This window comes from Cyclopterus lumpus, chromosome 5 (genome assembly GCF_009769545.1).
Source record: "Cyclopterus lumpus isolate fCycLum1 chromosome 5, fCycLum1.pri, whole genome shotgun sequence".
Lineage (NCBI taxonomy): Eukaryota > Metazoa > Chordata > Actinopteri > Perciformes > Cyclopteridae > Cyclopterus > Cyclopterus lumpus.
The window spans coordinates 20,857,546-20,878,850 of NC_046970.1; the positions used below are offsets into that span (position 1 = coordinate 20,857,546).

Sequence of the window (21,305 nt, forward strand, 5' to 3'; positions counted from 1 at the left end):
GATCTAGATTTGTTTGTCATGCCTTATGTATGTCATATCCCGTCATCCTGTCATAATACTTTCTGTAATGTCCTTTGAAGAAGTTCAGTTTGCAGTTTTATTACTCTGAGATGCAGCTCGTGTTTTGTGGAAAGGTTTCATGTTCTAACCGGGGATGCAAGATTTGCCTAATCAAATCCTATAAAACAAGATTTACTAATGATTGATAAACAACATAAAGGAGTCACAGAACAATTCTGTAAGAGTATGTTTTTTGCTGCTCAGGTTTGGAGGAAGTGCAAGATGCGCATCTTCACTGTGGCCCAGTTGGACGACAACAGCATCCAGATGAAAAAAGACCTGACCACATTCCTCTATCATCTCCGTATTGACGCCATGGTGGAAGTTGTAGAAATGGTGAGTTTTTGTCAAGACGAGAATAACTTTTTTTTATGTAGCCACTAATGTCAGAAAAATAATGTATAAATGCTTTAAACTCAGCTGGTTACGTAATCAAAGAAACCCAGCGATGCCTCGGGTTTTTTCCAGTTGCTCCAGTGAACACGACGAGTATTGTGTGCAGGCGGAAGTACGACTGCCCCGAGAAACGGCACTGGTGCGAGGTTCAGGGTTCAGCGTGAAATAGTGTGTGAAAACGTGTGCTTCGTTATCCCCACTCGTAACGATGCACCCCGTCTCGCTCGTCCTCCACAAAGACGAGCTTGTTTCACCCAATAACGACACGTCGGTTGGCCAGTTGATGCGTGTGTTCTAAAAGCACATCTCATCCAGGATTCAGCAGGGACAGAGACAACTACTGTTAAATGACTATGAAAATGAACCCTTCCATGTCTTTCCCCCCTCAGCATGACAGCGACATCTCAGCCTACACCTACGAGAAGACCCTGGTGATGGAACAACGGTCGCAGATGCTCAAACAAATCAACCTGTCCAAGACTGAGCGCGAGAGAGAGGTAGGAAGGAGTTGTTGTTTGGAGATGCACTCGGAGATGCACACGTAACCTTGACGAGACTTGACGGGCCGACTTGGCATCGCTGGCATGATTTTGACTTGTTGTGACACGTAAACCCCTCTGGACAAAAAGCATATCTACGGTTAAATCGGAGCACTGGGACACCATATTTCTCTATCAGCGTTGACTACAGCAGCGACAGCTTTTGCTTTTGTGAATCACAGCAAGTTGGCGTCTTGACAGATGTGGAAGATGAAAGATATTGATCTCAGTGGTCGACTATTATTAGCTCCTCCAAGTTCTTTGTAGAACTTTTTTCTCCGTCTGTCGTTGCCGAGGTATAAAGTAAATAAATGTAGAAAACACATTCCCGATGTGCCCTCTCATGAATATTGGAACAACGTCCCCCGCGTTTAAAAGAATCTCCTCTCGCATTCTCCATCAGATCCAGAGTATCACCGATTCATCCCGCGGGTCGATCCGCCGCAAGAACCCGGCCGCTGTGACCACCCAGCTGAGTGTCACCGAGGACCCGCCAGCAGCCAGCAAGGAGGAGAAGCCCGAGGAAGAGGTAGAGAGCACGGTTGGAAGTGTGAAGGTTGTGCTCACGTGTCGGGGATTTAACGCGGAAACAAAGTGGCGGATTGAGCCACGAGATAGAACCAGGAACCCGCGGGATTTCATGACAAACAAAAACTGGAAGACAAAGTCCATTATAGAAAACTATAAATAGAGGTTCTTGTTATAGAAATACTACGACTTTATATGATTCAAAGGAATAGTTAGACATGTTTGGAGATGGGCTGAAGGGGCTAGAGTAGAAGAGGAGTAGAAGGCTTGATTGTTCTTCTCTTCGACCTGCAGGCTCATTTCAAGGTAATGTGATATAGATTCACTTTTGTCTTGCCTCAATCAGCCCATGTTACTACAAAAGAAAGTGTCATAAAATGCTGACTGAGCAATGTAAGGCTCCTTAATCTCGCTTCTCTTCCTCTCCCTCTCTCAAACACTGTGGCTCTCTGTGGCTTTGATGTGCGTTCCTACATTTCCACCTCAACCGTGACTCGTTCAACCTTTCCCCCGTGATGTACATGTGGATCCACGTCCGTCCTCTCTTCCTCTCGTCCTCATAGTCAAAGTCGGCCTCTTCCCCTGTGTCCCCCCCTGCCCAGGTCCAGCTCATCCACGACAGCACCACCCCAGCCAGCCCCGACACCCCGGCCACCCTGCTGACCCCCACAGAGGGGGCTCAGAGCCCCGGGGAGCAGGTCCAGATGACCTGGACTGAGAAGTGTGACGGCGAACCAGCCAAGCCGAAGCCGGCCGGTGCAGCCGCACCGGAGGGCATCAAAGACTTCTTCAACATGAAGCCGTGAGTGCTTTGAACCTTTTACCTGTTGTAAAGTGGAGTCTTTATGTTCCTGTACAACGTAGCACCAAAGAGGTCCGCCCCAGTGCTGTGAAAGGATTTATACGTTTTTAGTAGAACTTGGAATAGGAACACTAAACAAATGATTCCCAGCTTCGTAGTGATAATGATGTGTTTTTCTTCCTGCCATGCTGCAGCGAGTGGGAGAACCTGTAAGTACAGAAGTCCTTATGAACCCCCTTCAGTCCATTCGCATCTCATACGGACCGAGTTGGCCAGAGGAGCCGATGTCACCTCGAACCAGCTTAACATGCGTGACATGCTTTGAAACATCACTTAATAAACGGTCTGACCTCGGCGCCTTGTCTCCACTCAGGAACCAGTTCAATGTGCGGCGTATGCACACAGCGCTCCGGCTGAATGAAGTCATCATCAAAAAGTCCTCAGAGGCCAAGCTGGTCCTCCTCAACATGCCCGGGCCGCCCAAGAACCGGACAGGTGACGAGAACTGTATCCTTCCCCGGGACAGAAGTAGGTTTACTGAGGGGTTCTGAGCGTTAGAGACCGGACGCTCTCCTTTCACGACTCTAAGTCGTAAGCTTCATCTCGTCTCCCGACTGTTGTCTGTGTCCCGTGTTCACATTCGGTACGATTGATTTGTGCGTCTCCACTTTAGTCATGTGTTTTACTTAGAAAACGGGGCTTGTCAGTAAGTTGACATTCAAGTGGTGTGAAAAGCGTCTCTCTACAGATACTAAATCAGTTTATGCCTAAAAGCACTTTCCTACTCTGGGAATAAAATTATATTTTGTATTTTGAGCAATAAACGGGAAGTTAATTGACTTGGCAAAGAGGAAAATAACTCATTTGGATTCATAAGCAGACGGTGCCATCGCAAGCAGGAGATGGAACTTTATTGTGATATTTGCAGGTCATATTTTAGTTTTATTCTTTTTAATTGCTCTTTTAGCCCACTGCATAGTTGTTTTTTTGTCATAAAACTGATTGTGAAATAATGAATGAAGCACTCTTTAAACTCTTCATATCATCTCCTGTCAGTGGGAGGACATTTTAAGAGTGTATCTAGTATTGTTAGTCGTTCACAGCTGATCAATGTCTATTCATCTTCTACAGGTAAACGCAAACGGAACGTCTCAATAGTTTGACATTTTTCACAATACGCTATCTTGCAGACAGATGAGAAGATTCATACGCTGCACATCTGTCCGATGCAGACAGACTCCTCCAGCTCAACCACAACTTTAGTTTCAGCGCGGATTAAACAAACAAGGTTTAACGGGATGATAGTGAGCTTTAGGACGCTGTTACTTTGGGATAAAGAGTCCGTTTCCCTGTTGACCGTCTTCATGCTAAGCTAAGCTAACTGGCTCCTGGCTCTGACTTCATAGTTATCGTACAGTCATGACGTCTTCTTATCCAACTCTTACGCAAGAAAGCGAATTTGTGCGTCTTCGCAAAAAAAAAATTTCACTTTCCGTTTGTCAGTTCTTGCAGTTGATTATCTTTTTTTTAAATTGTTTTACATGCTTCTTCTAGTTTCTTTAACACTTCTCTCCAAGACATGGAGTTCCTCGAGGTCCTCACTGACGGCCTCAACCGGGTCCTCCTGGTCCGCGGAGGCGGCCGCGAGGTCATCACTATCTACTCCTGAAAGAGCAGCCCCCCTCCCCCGCTGCCCCCCTCCCCCCCTCCCTCCCCTTTGCTCCCGCTCTCATCAACACTGCTTCTATACGTCGCTCTCACCGTTTATTTCTGTAAGATCGTCCTCGTCGCGCGCCCCAACCGCGAGCTCAGCTTCAGCACCTCTTCCCAGCAGGCCGATGAGTCACATGACGCTCAGCTACTAGCGCCCTTCACTCCGGTCCAGTTAACTATTGCCGGCTCTAGATTCATTTAGATGCTATCTAGATTTGTTCCTCGGCGCTAGTCTATAATCCGCTGTAGTAACTGGCATTGAGTCGGAGTCGCTCGGTAAGGAGGAGGTGGTGGTGTTGGGTGTGAGGGTGTGAGCGCACATGCATGTTTGTGTCCGTCTTTGGTTAAATCTCTGCCAATTCTTATTGATGTTGGGTTTTTTTTTTCTCATTTATTTCTGTTTTGAAATACGAGTGTGGCCTAGCAGCGGTTTCTGCCAGCTGAAAGGAGCCGGCTCGTCTGTTCGGTTTCCCTCGTGGTGATCGGACACCTCCCACAGCGCTGCAGGCCCACGTTGGCTTCCATGTGATTAATCTTAAAAAGGCAAAAAAAGACACTGCTACCCCACGTTCAGGACCACCAGCTGGAAGGAGAGTAGTCGCGAAGCGGTGAACTGTGACATTCACATTAAGTATTTAACGAAGAGAGCGGAGAAAAAAAAAGGCCCGTGGATCCAACCTGCAGCGACCATCTTTAACCCGATCACTCCGTCGCATGGCGTCCTTATAACTGTGTGTGTTTTTACTCGTTCCGTTACCGCCATCGCTGTCTTTCTACCCTCCGTCCGCCTTTCCACACATTTCTTAGTGGCTGTCCATCCCCGTGGCCACTGTTAGTGCCAAACAAAAGGAGAAAAGAAATACGACAAGGCTAGCTTCGTTTGTAGAGATTGACACGTAATTAAAACTGTGAATAGTGCGTTTCCTACCAGGCGGCTGGTGTAACAGCGGAGTGGGGAGACAGTACAAGCACCCCGAGGAGATTATCATTGCCAGCACCCCTGGACCCCTCGTGTGGATCACTGTAAATAATGTACAAGCTCTGACGCGTTGTTCAGTATGAGTGTAGTATTTTTGTGACATACTAAAAAGCTTCTAGTGGAGAGGAAAACGCTCCTTAGCTGAGAGGGACAGCTCAAAAACGCTGTTTTAAAAATGTATGTATGTATCTATTTATTTATTTATTTATTGGATGGCATAGGCTCCCGTCACTATGGTAACTGTCATTGTAACCTCGACAAGCACTGCACCTGCACTGTCCGCCACTGTGCAACAAGTGAAATTTTAATGAATTCATTCAATTAAAAAAAAAAAAAAACTAATACTAAATGTTATTTTTTCATCTAGAGAACAAATATGTATTTATGTTTATAGACAAGAGTTACACATATCGATGAAATAGTTGTATGTCATTTTGACTTGTCACTCAAAGATATATTGTTGTTGTTTTTTTTGCCTAATTTAGATACATTAAATGTGCCATATCAAAGTATTTTTCAAAGAGAAATAGTGGACACAAATTCTATTCGATTGAATTAGAGAGAACAAAAAGTGTGAAAAATGAAAAAACGGAGGTGTCTACTTGAAGCCCGTACGGTAATGACACGATAGACGGAAAGTCACCCGATAGATGATGAAAGTATTGATGTTCAGACGCTCAGATTGGAAGTATATCAGCTTTTACCGAGGTGAGGTTTTGAACATCTAACGATTGATTATTTATCGGGTCAAGTCCAAATCTATAGCGAGGACGATGGCTTCTGTAGCTAGGAAACCACACGTTGTCCACGAGACTGAACTCTATGCAGTAGACTCTCCAGTGAGATTTTATATCCTCTAGATTGGCTAAGATTTGAGCCACACATGTCCTCGACTGAATGACTTGTGAGCAAATCATATTTAGGTTCAAAAAGTGCATCTTGGAAGGAATGTGCAATAGTTGGAAATCCGGACTCATGTGATCATGTTATTTATTTTTTTACACATATATTTTGTATATGTAGATTTCGTAAGTCTTAAAAAAAAAAAGAAGAAAAATATATCCAGAATCATCTCACTTTGACCAAGGACAGCTGTCACTTTACTTTATTTCAGTTTCTTTCATGAAGAAACTGTTTTTGGTCATTTGCACTTGTAGTAGAAATATGAATATAAATAAATACGTATATATAAACAGTATATACAATATATGGAAGCAAAACAAATTAGTTTCTAGAAGTATTTACAAACAGTATTAAATGTTTTTAGTGGTGCCTGAATGTCGGACCAATATGTTGTGGAATGCTGCTAGTATCAATAGATTTATTTGTACTGTAAATAGAGATGACTAAAGCAACATTAAAGATCAAGTGAAAAAGGGTATAGACATACATATCAGTGGTACCTGTAAACATTTGGCCCTGAGATCTCTGGACAGGGTTAGCTTTCTGTTTTATTAGAAAACTATTCTGAAATACCGTGATGGCAATATTACAACTGAGGGTAAATCCTCCACCTTTCTATTCTCTTTAAAAGAAATGCTCTCTTGATTATTATCATCTTTAATCCCATAAGTAAAGTGAACCAATTTTAATGTAAGAGATTATTATTATTATTATTATTATTATTAACTCCAAGAAATTTACAGGAATCACCAAAAAATAGAATAGAAATAATGAATATTTATCTGCAAAGTTTTAAACACACCTACCTTTGACACCTGTGATACTTAAGAAGCAGCCACTCCTAGTTTTCAAAGATTTGAGGGTGCCAAGTCGTGAAGATTTTCTTTAATATGTTTGCCACACTTATTAAACAAAAAAGGGGTCGTTTTAAACGCTCAAATCGGTTTGTTTTTTTAAGAACGCGGCTATTTTGGGAGTGTCTCCGCAACATCGCCTGCATCAACTGAGCCTTTTAAATTGATTCAAAAGAAAAGATATCTGATGTTTATTGGAGAAGTTTATTGGAAATGAATTTATAAATGTTTTATAATTGCTGTTTGCATGGTACTATGTGGCAATATTTGTTTTAGTGGTTTCTATAGTGATGACTTACATGTTTAAGGGCCAGAGTGGGGTAAAAGGTTGCCAAATGTCCCTCATCAAGTTACAGATTGTGAGAACTCTGGAGTGTTTTGCGACACGGCTAGACCTTGAAAACAAGTCTTTTGCAAAAAAAAAAAATAATAAAGTATGAGTTCACTATATTGTTACTTGTTATATTTCAATCTTGCTCAAATAGTCTTAATAGATTTGAGTTTGCGAATGGATGGGCCTTAGAACCGGTCATTTCACCTTGTAAATATATATCACTTAAGTCAGAGACACTGTAACCAACTAGTGTTGTCTTTCGTTGTACACTGTTCTATCACTGTGGACAAAGTCTTAGAGTTTTGTAAGATTATGTGCAATATCGTTCTCACGCTGTTTTGTTTTTTTCGTCTACCTTTTGTCACGATTATTTATTATTTTCTATAAACAACTGGAGGTCGTCACCTATTTCATGAGAATGTTTGTCGCCAGATCTCACAGACTTTGTAGATCGACAGTGTTCATCCCAAATGTGGCTGAGACACCAAAGCACTTTAACACTGAGGGGGAACTCTGACAGCATCAGTCTGCAGGAGTGTCGAACAAGAGCCAGCCTGCTCTGGACAGACTGTCCCACAGTGACCTCTGGTGGCACACGAGTGTATTACAGCCAGCCGTGGCGGTGTGACAGCTCAGACTAAAAAAAAAGAAGAGATTAGCTCCCCATCATCTTGCAGCAGTTCTGAACGACAATAATGCCGAAACCTACATGCTGATTATGTTTACATCTTAGCGTTTCAGCATTTTCTTGGACATTTTTTTTTTTTTAGCATGCATCACAAATCTTTCCTTTTTCTCTTGCCAAAAAAAAAAAAAAAAAGAATAATATTAACTGTTACATTTATAGTGTCACTCAATCTGTGAGGTGAGCCTTCTCAGAATCCCTCCTCCCCCCCCACCACCACCCCAATTCCCTGGCCTCCTCCCATCCCAACCACTAAATCCACCCCAGCTCTGTATTTTAAATGTGATTGCAGTATAATTCTGAAAAAAATGATCAAAGAATATAAAACTCGCGCTTCCAATTGTGGCACTGGCTCTGTTTGGACGACACGAGATAGTCTACTTAGAAACCAGCACGCCCCCCCCTCTCCCCCTCTCCCCACAACTGATCCATGATTTAGATCAGATCCTTCGCCTGCACAACTGTAGCATGAGACAAACTTGCCGGTGATCATTACTCAAGTCTCCATCCTTAAATGGATATTAAGGGCTCTGAAACACATCTGTTACTGGGTTGAGGAGGCTGTCCTGTTCAGACACCGACAGAGAAAATACAACAAAAAAGCAAAAAAAACAGCCCCAGATTATGGCAGAGAGGGCGCAAACACACACGTCTGTAGCTGAGAGGAGATCGCAGCCCTCGGTGTAATTTCACAGAAAAGCGTCTGATGTTGGAGGAGAGCTGCGCTTACAATTCAGACAGTCGACCTCTCTGGGAGTTTAAGAGAAGAACTCGAGTGTCTGTCCACGCAGTGCAAGCAGAGCCAGGTCCCAGACATGTTGTGTAACTCAGTGCATGCATGAACAAGGTGTATTGAAATATATTGGGTGTTTGTGGTATAAAAGTATTTTTGTTTATATCAGTTAGAAAAATATTTCTTTCTAGTCGTATGAATTTCTTTTCTTTTTTTCCTCTCTTTCCTTAGGACTGGCCAATCATTGTATTCAAGATGAATATTATTATTATTATTATTATAGTACAAGATTCTATTTTTTATGGTAGATTTATTGACAAGGTCTTCTCATTGTGTCTGCAGATAAACTGATAACCAAAGTATATATTTCAGTTAACTACATACATGATGGTGTGCTCCAGTGAATTAGATGCAGTAAAAACAGTTTTCTTTCCCACTAAACTAAAATGTAACAATGTTCAGTTAACAGATTGTTTCTATTGGTTGAGACTATGAACGTGCCAAAGTAGTAGAGGAGATGCCTGCATAACCACTATTTGTATTATATTCAGTGTATATTGACGTATAATAATTACCAATCACAAAAAAAACTGGTCTGGTTAGTCGATATTCAGACAACCTTGAAAGACGAAGTTTAACATTTTGGGGAATGCAGTTATTCGACGAGTTATTCGAAAAGAGCGAAAATGTGGAAAACAATCAGCCTGTTAAAAAAAAAGAATAAAGTCCACCAATCAGCATCTAACAATCATTAATTAGCCTCTTGTATCTGGTTTGTTTGATCAAAAATAAATAAGAATAGTTGCATCCACGTCTGTCCAAAATGTCACGTGTGAAATTGTCATTAGAATATAAATTATTGAGGTCTGGCCCAACATTTTATTTTTTTGACATTTGTGCTAAATTTGACCATATTTAGCCGACGGGCACGAGTGGTGACGTTATCGATCTTCTCCTTTAACTCTCGGGAATAAAACGCATTCCCTGCTTGCAGTGCTTCATGTACGGCAGTACTTCCCTCCAGAGAAACCCCGTCACTGTCCAAGTTTGATTTCAATTCACTGGAGTTGTGGGAAACATTTTGTATGGATGCCTGACAATGTAATGGATGTAGATATATATGATATATATACACACACACACAAAGACACACCTGTATCAGATTTCAGTAATATGAAAATGCTTCTTTTTTTTTTCATTCCAAATTGTTCATTACTCTTCCTTTGATACTGTACCTGGTCTTATGGTAAAGCCGTAGTGTGTTCCTTTAAGTTTTGTGGGAGTGTGTATGTGTGTACATGTGCACTTGTAACTGCTGGGGGCGGGGGGGGCTACATGTAAATAAATCAAATACAGTTAGTGTGGAGGTGTTCTTTTTGTGTCAGTGTAAGTTAAATATTATAAAATTTTAAACGTATAGACGTTTAAAAGACGTTTTAAACGTATTATTCTCTATTGTGTTTCATGGTACATAAAAAAAAAAAAGAAAAAGTTTTATCTTAGATTTCAAATGCTTATATCTATGGCTTCTGGCGATACCCGTTCCATTTTATAGATTTGTCAGCACAAAATGCAATAAACCAATACCATTTTATTACAGCAATTGTGTCTGGAGTTTTTAATCTTGTCTTGTTTTGACAATGAAAGTGTTACAAATAAAAAAAAACTATGAAACAATCACGGTTGGAAAAGAACAAAGGAGTCCATCAAAATATATAATGTACTTTACTCATGTAACTTTGCCTCAGTTCAAGTCACGTGTAACGAGAATCAATTAATAATTATCTTCTGGCTAATAATTGAAAATACAGACTTTTTTTAGGTAGTCTGGACAAGTCATCCAACAAAATGTAATAACCGTAATCAAACTGAACACAATACTCAGAATAAAAAGAAAAAAGATTAAAAGCTTTTACAAACATCCAACCTACCTATATTACACAGCTGGTATTCACTGCACAGAGGATTGATGTGGCATCTACGTGTCACAGGGAGAGGAAGTTATTCATTCGCTACAACATCAGTAATGTCGGGGGTACATGGACAGAGGCGGGACCTGGCCCATGCTGGTGGGGGGCTGCTGAGCGGCGGCAGGGCTCACCAGGTGGTTCAGAGACGGTCCGCTCTGAATGAGGGTGTCCAGCGCTTTCTGTACACTCGGGTTGTCAAAATTGATCCCTGAAGCGGACGAGGGAGTCTTTGACCACCTGGTGTGACTTGCATGCGTCCCGGTGGGGCGCCGTAACCCTGGGGCGCGGCCGCAGAGGGGCCTGTCATGGCTGGGCCCGTCATGGTTGGGCGGGGTGGGATCTGGACGGGGGATGGGCCGAGGGAGCCGTAGGCCTTGACGGGCGGCAGGCCTCCGGCGCCCGCCGGGACCCCGCTGCCGCTGTTGAACAGGCTGAGGATCTTGGCCTGCAGCTCCTGCTGGTGGCTGGGGTTAGCCGCGGCGCTGGAGGGCCGCCGAGAGGCCGAGGTGGCTGGACTGCGGCGATGTGAGAGTGGAGTGGGATGGAGGAGCCAGTCCTGTGGTGGAGGTCGGAACGTCGTGGTGCACCGCCGCAGGAGCCTGCACTGTGGACTCCGGCTGTGAGGCGAAAGGTTCAGTTAGAATTTGCAGTTCTGCCTAATATTCGACAGGCAAAGCTCTTGGTTTTCAATTGAGAAAAGTGAAGGAATAATTACATTTTAATTCTACCCTAAGAGAACATTTCACATTTAAAATCCGTTGCAACCCTTTCCACAGACTGAAATGTCTTCTTGTGTCACTACCAGCTCAGCAAGGAAACAAACTAACTTGACTACCACTTTGTGTCTCACTGAAGCCGGATATTAATTGAAGCTGAACTTTGGACTGTTTTTGCATTGAACCGTAAAATGCTTTCTCTCTCCAGGGCCAGTATGTAGACGAAGAATGATGACCGTATATTACCCTTTTCAATGAGTATTGTAAAAGAAACAGACAAGATGTGAACCAATCCTTTAAAATAAAGTTCCTCTTACCTGTGAGAGGCTCTGCAGCACTTCGTAGCAGTCGAGCTCTTTTGTCCTTCAGGTATGCAATGAGTGTATCCATTTCATCGGGAGTCACAAATCTACTCAGCAACCACAAAAGGAAAAAGAATTACGATAAGTGTGGAGATTCGAATCACGTGTGAGAAACCAAGGGCTAAGTTTAACATGGAAATATAATTGAGGCATCACAGAAACTTAAATTCTCCATCAACAGGATACCTGTTTTCAGACAGCAGTGTGATGGAGGTGAGCACAGAAACGGGGTGGCTCTCCCTGTCCGGCTCCCTGAGCAGCACGTCGTCCGCCATCTTGGCGGCCTTCCTGGCGATCTCCTCGCGCTCTTTTTCACGGTTTTCAACTTTGTAGTGTCATAATTGTGGGCGACCAGCATCATGGCGTCCTGCATTGCATGTTTCGATGCTCTGTGTAAAAAAAAAACACAAAAAAACGAGACACACCTTTGAAATACAAAAGTTTCTTTGATCGGTCGGTGGGGTCAATTTTCTTCCCTCCAAAAGGTCAAACAGGTGGCCACTGTCGCCACGGTTACCTTGCGGTGTGCCGAACAAGATGTTGACGGTGCAGGACCGGTGGACCTGGTGCTGCTGGGTAATGATGATGGCAAACGGAGTGCGGGGCTCTGCCTACATCCTCGAGCGCCTGGGTTAGTGACACTTCCGTGTTGAGGAAGATCAGATCCACCACCATGCCCCAGATCACGGACTTTCCGTCCCACCGTCTCAGCATACTCCCTACAGTTGATTGTGAAGCACATGTACACACAGACACACACAGACACACACACACACACACACACAGACACACAGAGAGAGAGCGATATGAAATAAAAACATACCGTGTGCCAGTCGAACATGTACAGTGACGTCTCGTGAGGTTTTCGCTCCCCGTGAAGACCCAAGAGAGCGGACATACTTTTGCGCCTTGTTGACGACGATCACCGAGCAGTCGACGGGGCGGTCGGTGTCGTAGCGCCGCTGGAGTTCCTCGTAGTACTGCCGGTACAATTCGTTGCGGCGGCGCTCTTCTGGTCGAGCGCGATCATCTACTGCTGAAGCGAGGCTGGCGGGGGCTGGACGGGGGACATCACGGTTACATTTTCAGAAGTTGAATGCGGTTCTAACGTCGACTTTAAAGCCTCAATCAGGTGCAACTGATGTCAAATGTAATCCGGTCTCACAAAGAAAAACTACATTTCACGATTAAACAGCCGTCCTCTGAGGGTGGTTACATACTCACGTCAACTGAGAGTATTTTTAACAAGACATTTGATATGTACACACACACACACACCCTCTGGCTCACGGCGTCCGTTCCAGGGATCTCTGTAAGGGTCCCTGTAGGGCTCATCCTTCCTCCGGTAATACTCTTCTGCACTGCTGCTGCCACCGCGAGGTAGAATCGGTCGTAGTCGTCTCTGCTGTTTGGAAATAGTTCAGGTTCAGACACAAATGCAACCACTTAAAAAAAAAAATTTAAAAAGTGAACTTGCCGGCTTCGGCTCAGAGTAACCCACCTGTACGCGGGATCCCTGGCGTCTTTGTCTCTGCTCTCGGCGCTCCCGGTACCGGTAGTCGTGGTCACGAGAGTGGCCGACCGGCCTCGACTCTCTGCCCGAGTCCCTCGCGTCGCGGCTCTCCCGAGACTCGCGGCCGTCGCGGCTCTCACGTGACTCGCGCCCGTCGCGGCTCCTCCCGAGACTCGCGCTGTAGACGGGTGAGCCGCGAGCGAGGCCGAGGCTCTTTGCTGTCGCTGTAACTGCCATACGTGTGTGAGGGTGGCGGTGGTGGAGCCGGCCCTGAGGAGAAGATTCATCAATTAGTCTCAGGACAGTGAGGTTTAGGCTGCCTATGAAAGACTGAAACGGGCAACTTCTGTCCATGACCCGTGAGGACAGGACTACAGTTTGTATTGAACATATTAGTCAGTATTTAGTCAATATGAAATATGAAGCTGAGCAACAGGAAGCAGCTATCGTGTTCGCAAAGGGAACCAGCACCAATTCAATCCAGGAGGCGATTCAGAGACACGACGACGACGGCGTTTTGAAAATGTCCAGCGATCCGCGACAATATCGGCGCCGTCGACCATTTGAGTTTCCCCGACCATGAATCCAGCTCTTAAAGCGCACACGTACCATGGCGGTGTCTCCCTTTTTGAACAACGCGGTTTGTTTTATATGTGTTCTCCCGGTAAGACACATTCCCATGCGGCAAATCTCAGGCGATAACAACAGTGCACATTTGCTTGAAATGTATCAAAATAAAAAAAATTGCGGTCTTTTGTCATTCAATGCATTTCTAGACATCAAGCCGTCCAAAGACATTGCTAAAGCAAACTGTAGAAAAGGAAATCTAGAGTTCCTAAACATGCAACGTGACCGAGTTGCATCCAGGAGGCAGTTGTGTTAAGTGCCATTTGAACCCTTCAGGTTTAGGAATGGTGGATGTTTGCTCACTCGTCGGTCCCCCTTTAGGGTTCGATGGACCGGGCTCAACTGGTCGTCACTTCTTTCCAACATTTATATGGGAGGTCAAACCATTCCATGACACTCGACTCAAAAGGTGAGGGACACAAGTGTTTCAAATTGAAAGAATAAAAAACAAACATATCCCTCGCAAGTTCTGTGGATCCCAACGCTTTAGGTTTTTAATATGGAAACTGGATCCCATCAGCACAATAATCATACACATTGTTTGTGTGGTCTGTGACCTTATGGGCGTGAACACCCAATCCCATCAACAACTCTCCCTGAAATTAATGTCAACGGGTGGGATGTTTTTGCCCGTTTAACAAACCTAATTAGTTGTTGTAGGACATGAACCCGCTTCATAGATATATATATAGATATCTATAGATAAGTTCCTCCTTATGTTGCACAGTCTACCTATAAAAGATGAAATGCAGTGCAGAACCACACTGAAGAACGCGAGCATTTGAAACAGACACACTTTTTTAAAAAAAGAACTAATTTAAAGGACTATTCTCTTTATTTCAACATATCAGGAAATATTAATTTCGGGTGAAATATTTGGTCCATGAGCCGTCGCAAAACCCATCTTCCATGAAGCGGCCGTCCCCCGCTGGTGGAAATGACAGTTGAGGAGAATGTTACACGCTTTTGTTTTGGTTAACCGATCGTAGTTCTTCCCCACCAATTTGGCGTTACTTTACCTTCGTGGAGGGCTCTGCTGGGATTGAGGTTTAGCTTGCCGTCGCTCCACTGCCATATTTACATCTGAAAATAAATCAATCCAAACGTTGAACATAACAGTGACATGTTAATCAGTTTCTTTTTTTTATTTTTTATATTCACGCAGAACGGAGGAGTGGCCGCGTAAATACTTCCACGATCCAAATGAAATTGAGCTCCAAAATCCCGAGCTTGAAAAGTCAAAATGCAGCAGGTCGAGTTTCCGAATCGGATCGAATTTGAGTTCGAGATGAAGGAATGAAGGAGTTCTTTTGTGCACTTCAAAGTCGGCTTCACGCTCGCAAAAGCTTTGAGCGTGGAAATTGAAACTTCCGGCTGGAAATTTCGGAATTCAGAAATAACCAAGTGCTCGACTTGAGTGACACGTCGACCGTTTTGCAAATTAAACGAGAGATTCAGGCTTTGCCAGAATTTTATAATTGTTTTATTTGCTTTGTATGCCAATAATGTAACATGTTTACAGGAAGAAAGATTGTAGGTAGAAAAAACAACAACAAAACATGGCTAAATAATTGTTTTTGTCGATGTTGAGCTGAAGATCAAATCATCTCAGGGTGCTCCGATCGCATTCGTTCTAAATTGGTCAACGTGGAAGCCGATCAGACGACGCAAAAAATTGCAGGAAGATTTCTCTACGCAAAGAGGGAGTCACGGGATATCATCGCCTCGACGACCGAGTGGACGCCACGCACATTTGAGGAGTCACAACTGGGCCTAATGATACAATCTCATCTTTCATTTTAAGACTAAATACACAATGTTAAGAATAGTTGAATAAATAAAAGGCATTCAGTCAGAGCACCCTCACTAAAACGCTTGGTGAGGTTAGTTGAGGGAAAGAATAAGGCTCAACTTTTATCATCGTTATGGGAATTTCGTTTACTGGAAGCAACATTTCACATCACTGCAATGGCCTTAAGAAAAGGAAAATCTATTTTAGCCGATCGATATTAAAGTTATCGCTAGCATTCATATATAACCTTTTAATACAGAAATAAATGTGTACGTCAAAGTGAAATTTGGACATCTGTAATTGTTACTTTTGCTGACGTTTTCCAATCATCAAATCCACAAAATAAATAGGATCATCTTCAGGACAAACACTTGAAACACCATGCCCATCATTGAAGGTTTACACACATACACACACAACCTTTCATTAATACTAGTGTTATTGCTCTCTGAACACCAATATTAACTTTTCCTTTTGTAGCCAGACAATCACACCCACTGCAGTAAAGGCTTACCTATTTTATAACCTTTATATATTCGACCCTTTTGGGCAGACTTTGCAGCTTCCGCTTCCTCAACACGTTCAAATTGTACAAAATCCGAACCCACGAAACATGGACACGCCTGGAAGAGGAACATTTTAAAGTGGTACAGTCTTAGGAATCATTTTTGAAGAACATGTTGGATACCTACCCATATTAAAAATATTTTTTTTTTTTAAAAAGCTATCAGTGAAGACATCCTTCTGAATTTGACATGCTTGCATTTCATGACAAAAACACGACGCATGATGCTACGAGACATGATTAAAATTATGCCATGAAATAAATTGCTTGCTTGTATTGTGTTTTACTGACCGATTATCTTCCCATAAGGGCTGAACAGCTCTTCCAAATCCTTCTTTTCCATGTCGGAGGTCGGCAAATTCCCAACAAAAATCCGTCTCTCCAAATCTCTAGGATCACTACTGCTGCAGGAGCGGGAGAAGCTCCCCGGCGACGGCTGTGGCTTCGTCGGCGAGACATGACTCGACTCAAAGGGGGGTTTACCGCTCTTCTTTTCTTCGTGCGTCTCAAATGCTTGAAAAAGTGTGGTTCGTTCGCTAATCGGCCGCCTTTAAAATTGCCGTCCGAAATCTGAAACGTGTCAGTGGTCTAAGAGAAGAGATGAAAATTCTTGGGGGAGGGATGAAAAAGTTTCAGCATTGCAAAAGTTGCAAATCAAAATGACATCAAAAATTCCTGACAATGGAAATGTGTGGCAAATTAATGTTCAAATGCAGCAAAATTTAAACAGATCGTGCGGGTTGAATCGCAAATTCTTCCGAAAACCTTTAAGAAATTAACTAAAGCAAACAGTTTATGAATGGTACAACATTTTCTTTGGTGCTCACTCGCACAACGAATATTAGATAAACGCGTCACTTGGACGTTTGATGTATGAGAGAGAGACGCGTTCGCCTTGAATTATGGCACAAGGACAGCCGGCATGATTAATACGCAGCATATTAACGAACGCAAATGTGAATTCGCCACACAAATCCAAGTGACGCAAACAGACTGACGATGTGCAGGGAACGTGAACGTTCTGTAGAACCTTTCGTAGTCCGTATTCTACACCCGATCTGATTCAATGTGCAACTTGAAAAAGCTTTTAAACATGCTTTCTCCATTTTCTCTGGGCTCTCCAGGCTGAAATAATGGCGTGAAAATTTATCAATTTCAATCCTTCAGAGCCCAATATGATCGATCCGTCTTAACATTAATAACCACAGATAAAGTCCTCTGCACACAAATTTTTCCTTTTACAAGATAATATATTGGCTTTTTTTGATTGACATCACTTCACACCTGAATTTAAGCTGCAGGGCGAGTCGGGGGCACATTTTATACAACGTCATTGTTAGTTGTAGGCTATATTACAGGGGTATTCAATTAAAATTCAACAAAGAATTAAAGTCCAGTTGGAGAGAATTTTCTCATGCGAAAGTCCGGAAACATCACAATTAAAGACTCACTGGCGCTATGATTTAGTTCCATATATATAGAAGTAGCTTAAATGTTAAATCAGAGTATACACTTCCATTTTTTGTGCAAAAATAAGCCACGTGAAGTCACTGTGGCCGTCGAAACAGTTAATGGCTGCAAGTCAATGGGGAAAACACTTTTCCCGGTACGCAACGCAATATTGCAAACATTTCACGCAAAAAAAAACAAAAACCAGGCCGTTAAAACTGCAGTTTTGCACTTGAGAGACAGTGGAGCAAACGGCACAGACACCCACAGTGTCGACTGCACAGCGTGAGGAACTCGGCCTCCACTACTTTATTACGGACTCTTGGCAATAAATTGTTACGCCGATTTGAAGTCATGGTAAATCGGCTTTTGTCGGTTGCGTTTGGTACCATCGGTCAAAGTCGGCCCTTCCTCTCCTGCTCAATGAGGTCGCTCGCCGGCAACGAAAGCCAACACCAGAGTCACTTTCGGTTTGAACAAGCGTGTGGCTCCACTTGGCTTTGTTTGCGTCGTTTTCCACCATTTTCATAGCTTCCTCTTGACGATCTGGCAACTGGTCGCTAGGTTGTTAAAGAGGTTGACCCCCAGAAATGCGCCGAACGAAAAGAAAAGACAAGGAGGGAATACAGGCAGAGGCCCGGGTCTCTGCAGATAGACATCGACACACTCGTCTCGTGGATCATAAGTGATGTTTGAGAGGGATCATTTTTGTGTGCGTTTAGACATTGCTTTTTAGGAAAAACACATCATTCTGCCTTTAGGTTTTGGGTAACATTGCTCATCCCAACCCAACCAAAAATGTTAGGCCAACAGTGTGGCTGATAGTTTCATTTCAGGCAAGACAAATGTGCCCCATTAGGTTTGTAGGGTTTCATTAGTTAACGGCGCAGATAAATACAGCATTGGTTTTTTTGGTTTTTTTCAAATGATCCTCTTCTCTTGAAATGGTAAAAACTTCTTTGAGGGAAATCGTTGATGAAATGAAATCGTGGACTCGCGATCACCCCGAAAAATGCCAATGTACAAATGTTTTTTTTCCTTCAATGAAACAAATCATTTTAAATGTCTTAAGTTAAGTTGACATCATTAAAAGCGGCAAAGATGCCAGAGAATGAAATAAATTCAGTCCCAACACATATTACAAAAAAAAGTCAAAGGATTTATATTTCATTACAGTCATGGTTGGAGAACATTTACATAATGTGTTTTTTAAGGGAGCAACCCTTCACATACCTTATTGTGAACCTTGATGCCCTGGATTCTGTGTCAACATAATTTTAAAACCCCAAGTGTCTGAAAGGAGAAAAAAAAATATCAATAACAATTTAACTGATTAGGAAATAAGTCACTTGAGATGCTCCTATCAGAATTGGTTTATTGCCGAATATGTTACACATACAAGGAATTTGGCTCGGTGATTGGTGCGTGACAAACATTACAGTGCAACTTTTGTTGTAAAAACAAGTAGGTTGTTAAAGTTGTGTATCAAGATGTCGGTCGTAGTTTTATACTACATTATTTGACTTTCTCCCAAAGAAACCTCTGATAGGAAGAAGCTGGAAGAAGTGACAGACAAAAATGTGCGAGTCATGTTCATTTCAAAGTCATGGATAAGGTTGTATATTTTGTGGAGAACCTTAAATTAGGATTCATATCAAAAGTCGAAACAATAACCTCATTTTCAAATAAAAAATTAAAAAAAAACATTCATGAAGATAGCACTATAGATAAAAAAAAAAAAAGGTAAACGTTAACACATTGTTAATAAAGCCATCAAACCAGTTATTCATGTTTGTAACGTTGTATTCTTCCTGGATCACAGACAGTTCGTGACATGACCTCGAGCACATTAACTGAAAGTATTCTAAATAATCTAGTGAAATCAGTTGGTATTTGTTCGTGAATTGGATCATGTAACGCTCCGCTGGTAACTAAATAAACACCTGCACCGAAACCGTGAACGTAATTCTTGCCGATGTGTAAATCATAATCGTTTTATCGCCGCGTTTGCTCGACAGTACTTTGGGCGCTTTTCAAACTGGGTCGACCCTCGGAGCTCATCTCAATGTGAGCGGATAAAGCCTCCACGGTCGTGTTCCCACGAGGGGATGCTGTTCTCAATGCAAATGGCGTTTAAAAACGCTCCGGCACCGGTTAGTGAGAACAGATCAACTAAGAGTCTCGAGCGGGGTTGTTTCGTTTAACAAACATTAAACGGTGAAACGTCGCTTCACGTCCACACACACCGCCATACCGAGGTGTGTTAACGGTGTGCTGCTTAACGGTCAGCGACGGCTGTTGGCTGAGCTAGGTCAAGTTAGCATCGCTCTCTGGTGTCTTAAAGGCAAACGGCTCGCGTGGTAGTTTCATGGCCAACTACACGGGTGTAAAGCACGTCGTTGTGTTGCAGACAGCAGAGCTACTCTGTACCCACCTTCAGTGTGATTCTCTGTTTACAGACTATGGAGGCTACGCGGAGTCGCTAGCTTCTCACAAAGCCGCTCTTCTTTTTCCTTCTTCTTCTTCTTTTATTTTACGGTAGTTGCGGCCACGGTTGCTATTGTAGATTGAACTTGCCCCCTACTGGCCACTTGTAAAATAATCAACTTGTGTCTATTTCCCTTTGCTCCACATCTAAGGACGTAATTTAAAAGGGACGTATACCTTCCAAACGTAGTCAGTATGCAGTATTGGATCCCTCCTCTGTATATTGTTTGAAAAATGAACGTTATATTGAAAAAACAAACCAACCCGAGGCCGGGCTAGCACTGGAACCGGATAGCACTAGATAATGGTTAGCACTAGGAAATGGTTAGCACTAGGACCATGCGGGTACATCGTCCGCTGAAGCGCCTCCTCCTCTTCTGACTCTCCCTCCCATTGGAGGGATGCATTGTGCACACACTCCGAGCAAAGGGTGGTGCTAATGCACCAATAAGCTGGATGCCAACCGCCATAAAACAAGAAGAAGAACCTGTTGCCGTTCATATCTAATACATGGGTAACATAACAAATATGTTGTTGCCACTCAATCACTGAAAAATAAACACCTATTTCTAAAAAAAATGTCTTTAATAAAATAAAATGCTATCCGGGTCACCATAGTTGGCAGTCCCAATTTTAACATAAATGTGACTGCTGTATGGTAAAGTATGATACAGAAAATAATTAAAGATGCTTAACAGGATACGGCGGCATGTCATTGTTAGTGTCTGTGAATTATACCAAGGCAATTCCAACAGAAAAACAGGGTGTATTAATTGACAATAAATTATATTTCTCATACTTTGGTTGGTTATTTAATGATGTGAGCTCATCAGATGTTTCATATCCCTTTGGATTTTATAGACGAGTGCCCAAGCTTTTGTTTCAGTAAATTGACTTTAAAGTTTTTTATTGTTCATTTATAATGGGCCTTTAAAGAAAAACATATTTATTTCTACAGTAAAATAATTAGTACAAATTAGTTTGACTATAAACACAATATATTTGTTGTTACACCAGCTTGGAAAAACGTTTTAAGAGGCTTTATAAACCAATAAATCCATTAACTTTGCCATTGATACTTTATCTATGTATCCGTGTTGAAAGGAGTTGCTGTTGTCATTAGCTGAAGTGTAAAGTTACTGACATGATATAAAGATGAATGGACTATTGTGGGCAATTTTACCTGTAATACATAAATGTGTCAATTAAATTGCTTTATTAGAAAAGCGTCAGCAAATGTATTCTGTGTGTAAGAAGATACTATGGAAACTATCCAAACGCATCAGCAGACTGGATCA

The 21,305-nt window shown here is 42.7% G+C and overlaps 2 protein-coding genes across 3 annotated transcripts in view; one reads left to right on the forward strand and one right to left on the reverse strand.

The window, feature by feature from the left end:
- The window catches only part of slc12a5a (solute carrier family 12 member 5a), a 137,320-nt gene extending 133,326 nt beyond the window's left edge, over positions 1 to 3,994 (forward strand). Inside the window, exons 20-26 of one of the 2 annotated variants that reach the window (XM_034532812.1) lie at positions 265 to 396; positions 846 to 953; positions 1,399 to 1,524; positions 2,126 to 2,325; positions 2,520 to 2,534; positions 2,699 to 2,832; positions 3,903 to 3,994. In XM_034532812.1, coding sequence (XP_034388703.1) covers positions 265 to 396; positions 846 to 953; positions 1,399 to 1,524; positions 2,126 to 2,325; positions 2,520 to 2,534; positions 2,699 to 2,832; positions 3,903 to 3,994 — 807 coding nt within the window. The remainder of the gene's footprint in view (positions 1 to 264; positions 397 to 845; positions 954 to 1,398; positions 1,525 to 2,125; positions 2,326 to 2,519; positions 2,535 to 2,698; positions 2,833 to 3,902) is intronic. The other variant, XM_034532811.1, reaches the window with a different exon arrangement.
- Positions 3,995 to 10,129: 6,135 nt separating this feature from the next.
- ncoa5 (nuclear receptor coactivator 5) lies at positions 10,130 to 16,641 on the reverse strand. Its single transcript, XM_034533086.1, is given in 22 exon segments — positions 10,130 to 10,722; positions 10,725 to 10,983; positions 10,985 to 11,095; positions 11,097 to 11,113; positions 11,530 to 11,621; positions 11,761 to 11,908; positions 11,911 to 11,949; positions 11,952 to 11,963; positions 12,092 to 12,176; positions 12,178 to 12,252; positions 12,254 to 12,296; positions 12,475 to 12,631; positions 12,853 to 12,952; positions 12,955 to 12,979; positions 13,076 to 13,119; positions 13,121 to 13,279; positions 13,281 to 13,357; positions 14,729 to 14,797; positions 16,021 to 16,102; positions 16,104 to 16,129; positions 16,363 to 16,506; positions 16,509 to 16,641. Coding segments are annotated over 22 exon segments (1,962 nt in total). The 5' UTR covers positions 16,531 to 16,641; the 3' UTR covers positions 10,130 to 10,546.
- Positions 16,642 to 21,305: the final 4,664 nt, after the last annotated feature.